At 35.3% G+C, this 10,267-nt stretch overlaps 1 protein-coding gene across 3 annotated transcripts in view; it reads left to right on the forward strand.

Annotated features, from left to right (window-relative positions):
• LOC110452669 (cadherin-23-like) overlaps positions 1-10,267 on the forward strand; it is a 69,544-nt gene that overhangs the window by 41,443 nt on the left and 17,834 nt on the right. For 2 of the 3 annotated variants that reach the window (XM_021501317.1, XM_021501318.1), the window contains 7 exons: positions 465-476; positions 3,080-3,208; positions 4,148-4,328; positions 5,648-5,880; positions 6,738-6,914; positions 7,333-7,452; positions 8,582-8,717. In XM_021501317.1, coding sequence (XP_021356992.1) covers positions 465-476; positions 3,080-3,208; positions 4,148-4,328; positions 5,648-5,880; positions 6,738-6,914; positions 7,333-7,452; positions 8,582-8,717 — 988 coding nt within the window. The remainder of the gene's footprint in view (positions 1-464; positions 477-3,079; positions 3,209-4,147; positions 4,329-5,647; positions 5,881-6,737; positions 6,915-7,332; positions 7,453-8,581; positions 8,718-10,267) is intronic. The other variant, XM_021501319.1, reaches the window with a different exon arrangement.

Below are 10,267 nucleotides of genomic sequence, written 5' to 3' on the forward strand. Positions count from 1 at the left end.
GTAGAAAAAAAATTACCAAATTATTCAGAACACTCAATAAAATAAGGTATGATTATGATTTACCCATAGGGGGTATATAAGATTGCATGGTATGATTGTACATTGTAACCAATGAACCATATATGGTAATAGGTCCATAGGGTATGAGTGCTTATGTATTATACATGTATATGTAACCAAATAAGATCCATATATGGTATGTTTGTTGTGTCGTGACACTTTATTTGGTTTAGTTGTGTATTGTAACCATATATGGTATGTTTGTATATTGTATCCATATTTGGAATGTTTATGTTAACCGTATATCCATTTATGGTGTGACACCAGTCCGGAAATCTTCACTGTATCCGGAAACATTTTTTTACACACGTCTTGTGACTCTAGCGTCTGGTTTCTATGGGCACTGTCTCACCAGCGCGTAACACTCTGCTTATCTTTTTTTTTTCGTTTCTCCATTCTTTCAGCGAAGCGCCACAGTAAGTACTATTCAAAGATTTTGATTTGACCTTCACCTTACCGCCTTTATTTTCACTTTATGTTTTTAGTGCATGAGCCCTATAGTTGAAATTGTGCTGCATTGATTTTGTTTTTCAAGGAAATAATTGCATTTATTTTGCAACCAAGCTTTTTATTGATAATGCGTATAATAATGATTGTAACAAATTAAATCATCATTATTCATGATTTTATTTAAGGTTTGTATGATCAAAGGATTATTTTAGGAAAATTGGTTACTTCATTGTTGCTAAGGCATCAAAAAAAATTGCTTTGGCTTTTCAGTAGTGTCCATAGAACAGTAATTAGGGTCAAGGTCACTGGTACGGGTACGTGGGGTTCAGAATGGTATCTTTAAGTGTTTGCATGGTGAAATCAGATTTTTGCATGAAATTGGGACAGATTTTGAAATACATGTATCATAATGGGTAATTTTAAATAGTATTGATCTTTTCCAAGATTTAATTTGCATGAAATAAAAAATGATGTCAACCTTAGTATTTTTTTATACTCAAAAACTCTTTATCAAATGACTTTGGAACATTACCTGTTATATTATTTGCATGACCTTGACCTGTGAATATTAAGAGATGAACTATAAACTTGGACCTTGTTTTAGCCCAATCCAATGTATCTACCATATCTCGGCATGTTTAGTAAGGTGGTTGATAATATTGTGCCATTTTGTTCTTTTGTCTTTTCGCCCCAAAAGACAACATTTAGAAACTTTTCAATTCCATTCCTTTGTCTTGTCAGGGCGAAAAGACAAAACAGTAAAAACAGTTCGTTGAAAATTGTAATTTGTTGATTCCTGTCCTTTGTGGCAAAAGTCAAAACAACAAGGATGAAACACATTGAGGATTTAGGGGGGGGGGGGGGGGAGATACAAAAAAAAAATGGCACAAATCAGTTACCATAACTTAGTATTAAAATTCATAGCTATTCGATTTAGTACTGTAGATAGTTTTGTTTATGGTCACTGTTTGTGAATTTGGGTCACATTTAATTAGGTCACCTTTGCATTCGAATGATATCGGCAAAATCCATTGGATATTTATATAACAAAGGTTGTTTTGTCTATTATGATATTTGAAATGGTTTTAACTAACATTTTACCAATGTATTTAACGTGCATTCAATTTAAAACTATTTAATTTATCCATGTTATATATGCTGTGGCACGTTGACATTTCCATTAATGTTTTAGTTTACCCCCTAACTACACACACCCATACAAAGATTACAGCAGGCTTTTAAAATCAGAATGTGAAATTTTCATCAATATGTATATTTACCATTATACTGGGGGGGNTTTTTAGTGAAATTTTGATGTATTTCATACCATAGTTCCGATTCCCAGTGTCAATTATAAGATGATATTTCCGGTGCATGGTTCTATAAATAGAACCGGAAATATAGTCATGGTTACGTAATCGCGAAACAGGTGTAGCTGTACCCAAATCGGGACACCGGCCAACCAGTTTTGGCTTATATTTGGAGATGAAAAAAGTATTAAGCAGAACATGGCATATCTTTGGAATATTTAAGAGTTAATTATGGTCGTTCTGAATGAATTTCTTTTCCAAACTACCATCAGTTAATTTTGAAATAGTAGGATTGTGAAAAATCACATACAAAAAATTGAAAATCAATCACGTCTCCATAACGTTGCATGGCGCATCAATTTAGAACGTTACATTTTCGTCATTATTTACAAACTAAAACTGTGATTGTAACCATAAGTGGCAGTAAATAAAGTTCATGTAATGTTTTATTGGTATATAAGCACCTTTAAATCAATATTTTTTTCAATTTGAAAATACTTCTTTGCACATGTAGCGTGGGATGCAAATTTCTTGCGACTCATTCCTTCAAGTGTCCCGATTTGGGTACTGTCCCGATTTGGGTACTGTCCCGATTGGTTACTGTCCCGATTTGGGTACTGTCCCGATTGGGTACTGTCCCGATTTGGGTACTGTCCCGACAAGAGTAATGTGACGGTATGCTTTATTGTTTAATCATTGCTTATAATGCAATATGTTAGGAAGCTTGCTGTTAATTGATTAATGAACTTTTTAAAACTCCAAATTATTTGATGAAGTGTTACTTTTATACAAATTATGTACATCTAAACATTTTCCAACTTTCAAGATTGGCTAGTCACTTTCCCATAGCTGACAGGGAGTCTTTGCACTTATACATGTATACACAATAAAAAAAAAAAAAATCAATTTGAGGAATCTTCTCTTCATTGAAAGAACATTTAAGATATATCCAAACCACATTATAAAGAAGTTTTAAACCTCTGTTTTTTTATTACAATATAACTTCTATTAAGATTAGTTTTGAAAGAGACCGTAATTCTGGACTTTCAGAGTAAAGTATTCGATAAATGTATTTATGAGATTTTGTTTTATTCCCAGATTAAAAAAGATGGATTAATACAGTTTTAATTGATATTATCTACAAATGAATAATGTTTTGATAATAGAAGGTAAAATTTGTGATGTTCATGCAGTTCTGGATGCAGGATAAACAAATGTCATATTTATCGCTGGCTAACACGTAAACTTAACTTTGACAGGGCATAATTGCAGTATCCCAAAACACTATCCTTGACTACGAGACGACTCAGCAGTATAATCTCGTCCTTCACGCCCGTGACAATCCTGATGTCAGCCGATTTGACGTGTACAAAGAAACCTCCATAAAGGTATGTACATTTCAAAATAGTTTTTTATTGTCCTGCCGCCACGAAGTAGCATAAACAAGACTAAGGTGTAATTGCTTTTCCGATGACGACGTCAACAATTTTTTTAGCATTTAAGTTAGTTTCACTGAAAGTATAAGTGCTAGACCAACCAAACTTGGACCATAGATGCATCTTAGGTATCTAGTATATCTCAGCCCATGCATCAAATGCTGGATGCGGCCCACCTTTCATGGTCCATTGACTTTGTCAGCATCTCCATCAACATTAAGTTTTTGCGTTTAAGTTAGATTCATTTCAAGTGTCATCTACATTGAATTTATTTCACCGATATGTGCATTGATGGTCAAAGCGGGGCACAGGCGAGACATATTAATTGGAAATCTTTCTTGTTAAGGATTATCGTACTACTGCCAAAAACTGAAACTAAGATTTTCGAAGCTGTTATTGCCGGCATGACTGTAGCTTTGATAAATCATTTCTAAATTTAAAGCGATACTTTTTCGGAACTTTTTTATAATCAAAAAAATAATAAAGATGAAATAAACAGAAAAATAATATCAACAATAGCGTTCCGAGTAAAATATACAGCAGCCGCCCGACTAGACCCTGATTTGAACCCTGGACCTCCTATCATTACTCTTTTACTCTTATCATGGCCAAGTTGGTCTACTAACAAAAGTACAGGGAGGCTACTGTTTGTAAAAAGAACAATAGTGGAATTATTTAGGGTTTTATCTGCAATAGGACATAGATCCTTGATATTCATAATTTTATCAAAAGTTTTTTACTTTAAAAACTATATATTTTTGTATGAAGTTTATGTTGGTTTTAACAGAAATAGTTCAGAAAATTATTTGAAAAGACAATGTGTTATTTATAACAAGAAGTATTGAGATTTGATATATTTTTCAAAAAACGAATTTTGACATTTTCTTTCAGTTAACCATAAGACTGACTGATATCAACGATCAAAAACCTGTTTTCTCGCAACAAACTTATAATTTCTTCACCGTGGAAACATTTGGTGGGTCCAACGTGATTGGTCAGGTATCGGCGACCGATTTAGATACAGGTAGCAATGGCCGGGTCACCTACAACTTCGTCAACGCTACGGCGATAGGTAGGACATTCTGATGTTCAGAATTTTTCTTTGTGAACTGTATATCTGCAATTTGTCTATCTATGTTTAAAATTTTAAAAAGTGATGAAATTGGCCTGACTCTTTTTTGTTTTGCCAATTTATTTTCAATGACAGTCAACATTTGCATGGTTTGCTATTCTTTACTATCTCATATTCCTGATTATGATGCTTTTACATTGGTGAAATCCTTGTTGGAGACTACAAACCAATTCACTGAGAAAGTCGCGATCATCCTCAATACTCCAGGGTGAACACTCTCATACGTACGCTCTCTACACCCTGGAATATGTCATAGCAAAATCGAAGGCTCAGTGTGTACCACCCTTTGAATGAGATGGGAAGACTATAGTTTGACCCTTTTCATGTTCATCAAAAGAGGTCACTAGTAACAGTAACATTGACTGGCTTTGAAGTGAGGTGTCGCTTCTCTGTAATCTTCAAAGGACAGGTATCAGCCTGGCGATTGGTCAGGGATTTTTACCTGGGGCCATGCAATCAAATACCTAGTCTCGTGCCTTCAGTTTTGCTATCACATATTCCACGGGTGCAGAGAGAGAATTAAGGGAGCGCTATACCCATGGAGCATCAAGGATGTGAGAAAACCGCCCATTATAGCTTGTTAGTGTGTCACTTCGCCTATTCCGTCTTTGCGTATTGCAGAGTTATCTTCTCTTGGGAGCAGCTATTGATTGTTACGTCACTTGTTTGTGAGAGTAACGTCATCAATTTTTGAGAAAACGACGTAATTTTCCAGCACAAACCAATGACGTAACAATCAATACCTGCTCCCAAGAGAAGATAACTCTGCAATACTCAAAGACGGAATACCATATACCTCATATACTTTTTCATGTATAACTGCCAAATTTTGTGAATACCTTTTGGGTGGCTTGATGTCGCATACTAAAATCGGGCCTTGTGTGCCCCTCTACATACAGTGTTAAGACCCGTAGTTTACATCATAACTGTGTTGAGCATATATATTTCAGATATTTTGTCAACTATGATTGCCAGATTATTTTTTGATTTTAGTACCTTTTGAGATACCATGTAGTGTTGCTTATAACTCTAGTCAGGTTTCGTGCTCCGCTATTTACAGAGCTACAGCCCTTAGATTCTCTCAGTGGTTTGTTTTGTTTTTATGAGGCCGACTTCCACCATCAGTCTACGCAAGCAACTAGACACAGGTTTAAACCTTAAATCGTGCCGAAAACTTTTTAAAAAAATCTGTAAATTCATTCTGGAACCATGTGCATTGGATTAATGATTATTGTCTTTATATCATTTTCATCACACAGTGTCCCGATATTTCCAAATCTTCCCGAACTCTGGAAATGTGGTCACTATGACATCACTGGAAGGGGCGTCGGTCTACGGTTCGTTCTACGTCAAGGTTCGGGCGAGGGATAGCGGGACTCCGTTCGAGTTCTCCTATGCTAATGTCTACATCAACGTGAGCAGTGGACAACTGGACAATGGTCAGCCGATCTGGTTCCAGCCGGCCATCGGAGCGTTTGTTAACATTTTGGAGGTATAGGTTTTTAAAGTTGGCTCAAACTTTTAATTTAAAGGCTTATATTTTTCATTTTCTGGACACTTTAAGAATTTCGACTTACGTTGAGTTGAAAGTGTTTTAAAATAGTTTTATTCCGTACAAGAGGAACTTTTTGCATGGTTATACATTGTGTAACAATCCCTTTTAACAATAAGGTTCCCGGGCATACCGCTGCCAAAAACAGCAATTATGCATTAGAAACTTATAATTTTTCATCTGCACGACTTATTATAAGATATAGCTTTGATCAATCTTTCCTGAAAAGAAAATGTATCTTGCAGGACTTTTACAAAAAAGAAGTAAAAGAGATGAAATAAACAAAAAAAGATTAACGACAGTGTTCTACGTGTAAACATTCAGCAAAGCTAGACTAGGTCGTGAACCTTGGACTTGAGATTGTTATACTATCGCACCAACAACCAACTAAGCGTCCTGGTCTACGGAAGCGTCCTGGCCCAACTGTTCTACAGTTATATCTGAACAGAAGTTGAAAAGAGGTTACTGTATATACACAAAAAATCAGTGCAGGTATTAAGAGAAAACTTACAGTGCAGGTATTAAGAGAAAAATTGCAGTGCAGGTATTAAGAGAAAAGTTACAGTGCATGTATTAAGAGAAAAAAATCAGTGCCGGTATCCTAAACTCATTCCCCCCTACATATCTAAACTGGATATCTGACTTGCCGAGTCATTGATTTGGTAACGTTCAAATGTGACATTAGGGGTGTATGAGTAAAGGACGTTATAAAATGAGATACAATGCTTCAAATTTAGTTAATTTGATTGACGATATTTTCTTTCTGTTTCATATAAATGTTGATTTGTTTTTTTCAGCATACAGCAATCAACACAAACATATTCAATGCATCCGCATCGCCACGAACCCAAGGCGCCGGAATCCTTTTCAGCTTCCTGTCAAACAGCCAGGACCTGAACAAATTTGCCATTACACCACAAGGACATATCACCATCATTGGTGACATCGATCGCGAAGAAAAGGCCATTTACGACGTAAGTTGAAGGTCAAATAATTCTGTTTTGTAAAGTCACAGGCATTGGGAATTTCATTTTTTTGTCTTTTCACACAAAAAAAAGCAGGAATTTGATATCCTGGACAACTCGTATTTCAGGTAGAGATCTTAGCTATTCTGCCACTGGTAAGAGGGTATTTGTTATGTTAGTACATTTCTGCAGCCTTGCTGAGAATTATTTCAAAATATTTTTAAATTCCTAAAAAAGGCTGACAATTTATAATTATATTCGTATGAAAATATGTAAATGAAAGAAAATTTTAAGCAAAAGTAGTGGTCACAGGGATTCTCTGCCTTAAATGCAATTTGGTGTTTTAATGAAGTTTATTTTTTTTCCAAATTATCATTGTCACTGCACACTAAATATAAAAACATGATGTTAATTTTCTTGTAAACAGTTGATCATCTTGGCCACTGATTCGCTGAATTCGACCCTCCAGGGGACGCGACGTCTGACCGTAAGGGTCCTCGACATCAACGACAATCTTCCCTCATTCCGGAGCTGCCCTGATAAAACAGTAAGATCAATTTTATCTCATAATGATAATGATAATTTGAGGTTCTTATATACTGCTTTATCACAACCTAGTGTGTAGGTCGTCTCAAAGCGGTTCACAACAAATTATTGTCCGTGGTTATAGGGCCTTTGCAACCAGCCAATACATTTTCTCAACTCCCTGGGGAGCATACAGCCGGAGCTGCCATTTCGGCGCTAACAGCTAGCATCCAACAATTCTAGCACTGCCCAACCACATACTCATTTACAGCTGAGTAGACTGGAACAAGTAGAGTAAAGTAAATTGCTCATAGATACTAATGTATCTTGCTCAAAGATACTAAAGTATCTTGCTCAAAGATACAACACATTGCCGTGCCGTGGCCCGAACCCGCAACTCTTCGGTCACGAGCCCGGCGTCCTACCACTGGACTACCATGCCTCATGACCAGTCCCAGACATTTCAGAGGTCAAGAATTGTTTTGGCTACTGTATTGGTGTTTTTTCTTCTGCTAAAAATAGTACATAAAATCAAATTCAATGTTAAAGCGTTCACTTCAAAATAATGGTGTTTTTTTGTTTTTTTTTTGCTTTATTATTGTGTACTATTTGTGTTTTTCCTTTCGTCTCTGATGTTGATTTCAATAGAATACAGATAACTGGAGACTCGAGAGTGAGCCCTATAAGTAACAAATTTATCTGACACCTACAAATACAATTAGGCAAATAAAGGCAAAGTATGAATTGTTGAAAGAATGTAAATGAGTGAGGGTGGTGATTAGAATACGTCGTGAATGTTAACATTGATAGTGTGAAAAATGAAAAATTGAATTATATGTGCTTTTTAAAATCAATATTTGTTCATTATTAATTTTAAACAATTTACCAGATGGTGGAAGAACCTTGTTTGCAGGAAAAATGTATGCATTTCCACATCGTGAAAATTTACAATTTTACAGCAAAGCTGTAGGTTCATAAAGTAACTGGCTGTTTAACAGAAATATATAAAAAAAAAAAAACTAAGCTGCGGAACGAACATGTTTGAGCAAATCAGATGATATTGTAACAAGTTTGGGGTTCTCTTTAATCATATGAATGTGTAAAGTATTTTCACCACCAATATTTTGTAAATATTTTGTGTTCATTTTCAGTATTTGGATGTGGTGACCGTCAGTGTTCGTGAGAATTTGATAGCAGAGACGTTTGTTTACCGCGTCGAGGCATGCGACTTGGATGTTGCTCCAAACAACAATATTGAATACAGATTCAACTACGATGACAGCTCATGTGAGTTTTCATGTTTAAAATCGTTTTATTTTTGTTAGCCCTCCTTACTCAAGTGAGCTTTTGCTGTGGCATAATGTCCTTCATCAGTCTCTCGCCCATGGTCATTTCTTCCCTTAAAAAACTACTAGTCAAGAATAGTTAAAGAGATTACAACTAACTTTGATGTTGAGAATCCATGTACAAAAATGTATTTACATTTGCGCTGCAACCCCACCAGCAGAAATGCATTTCATTTGAGTATGAAAGCAAATATTCTAGTGACACACATGGTTTACTTATGACGTCATAGATTAACCATGTTCAATGAGAGTCTCCGATTTACATGGAGAATGCCCCTGCGTCAAACGCTCAAATAACTACGGTTAATTATTTTCGCCAATTTCATTTAAATAGGGCTGTTACGCCAATGTCGTTTTAAGAACGACACATACACAAAACGCAGTAAATAATTTGATTATTTAAGAACAAATTAATAAAATTAAATATGGGAAGTAGGGGCAAATCTTTGAAATATTACTCCTAGTATGAATAATGAGATTCTGGCCCAATTTTACGTGTAGTATCGCTAGGTGAAGAGAAGTGTCGTATCAATTAAAGGTGTTGCTCTTGAGCAAAGAGACAGGGTTCAATACAGGATAGGGGGAATTGAAAGATTTTTTTTTAGACAGAAATGAAATCCAAGAAATCCTTGTTTCTGATTGGTTGAAAGACATTTTCAGTTTATACTTAAATTTCATGTGGCAAATTTTGATAAAACTTATATGTATGAGGATAATTATTAAAAATGCTCACCTCATGGTCCTGACCAAGTGTGGTTATTTTTCTGTTCACAATAAATATGGCTGCCTCTTCTCTCATATGAAATGTTTTCACCTTCTCAAGTTTCACTTTGCAAAATGACTATCAAACTTGATATGAATAATGCTTTAATGGTTCTGAATGGATGCTGTTATTTTTGGTTGATTTTAAATCCAAAATGCATACCCTACCATCTGATCGGCTGAAACAACATTTTGCCTAACTCTCATTTCCATCGTTTTTACCAAATGTCATTCAAATGTTATATATTCTTATTCACTTGGTTCACAACCGAATGTAAACTATTTATCTGATAAACTCAACACCAATGTAAGGGCGTGGCCTTCAACTGTCTAGTTGGTCTCTTGTATACTTAAGCATTGAACTGTTTTTGTATGGTTTTTATATTATGATCTATTTGAATGACACAGCTTTGCAAGCAAACAACATAATGCGCGCTAGCGCATTATGATTCGTTTGCTTGCAAAGCTGTGTCATTCAAATAGATCATAAATATCATACAAAAACAGTTCAGTACTTATATTTACGTTTTCTCTGCCTCTTATGTTCTTTTTTAACTTATAATTCAAATTAAAAATGTCCGCCTTATCGACAGTCCACACAATTTCGTTCAATAGTTTGAACAGCGTATTGTCGCGTGCTGATTGGCAAACAAAGTAGTACTTTGACATTTTAACAAACACTTCAAATTTATTCCACAATTTAGTATCAATACAATTGCGTATGATATG

This window comes from Mizuhopecten yessoensis, unplaced genomic scaffold, assembly GCF_002113885.1.
Source record: "Mizuhopecten yessoensis strain PY_sf001 unplaced genomic scaffold, ASM211388v2 scaffold6785, whole genome shotgun sequence".
Lineage (NCBI taxonomy): Eukaryota > Metazoa > Mollusca > Bivalvia > Pectinida > Pectinidae > Mizuhopecten > Mizuhopecten yessoensis.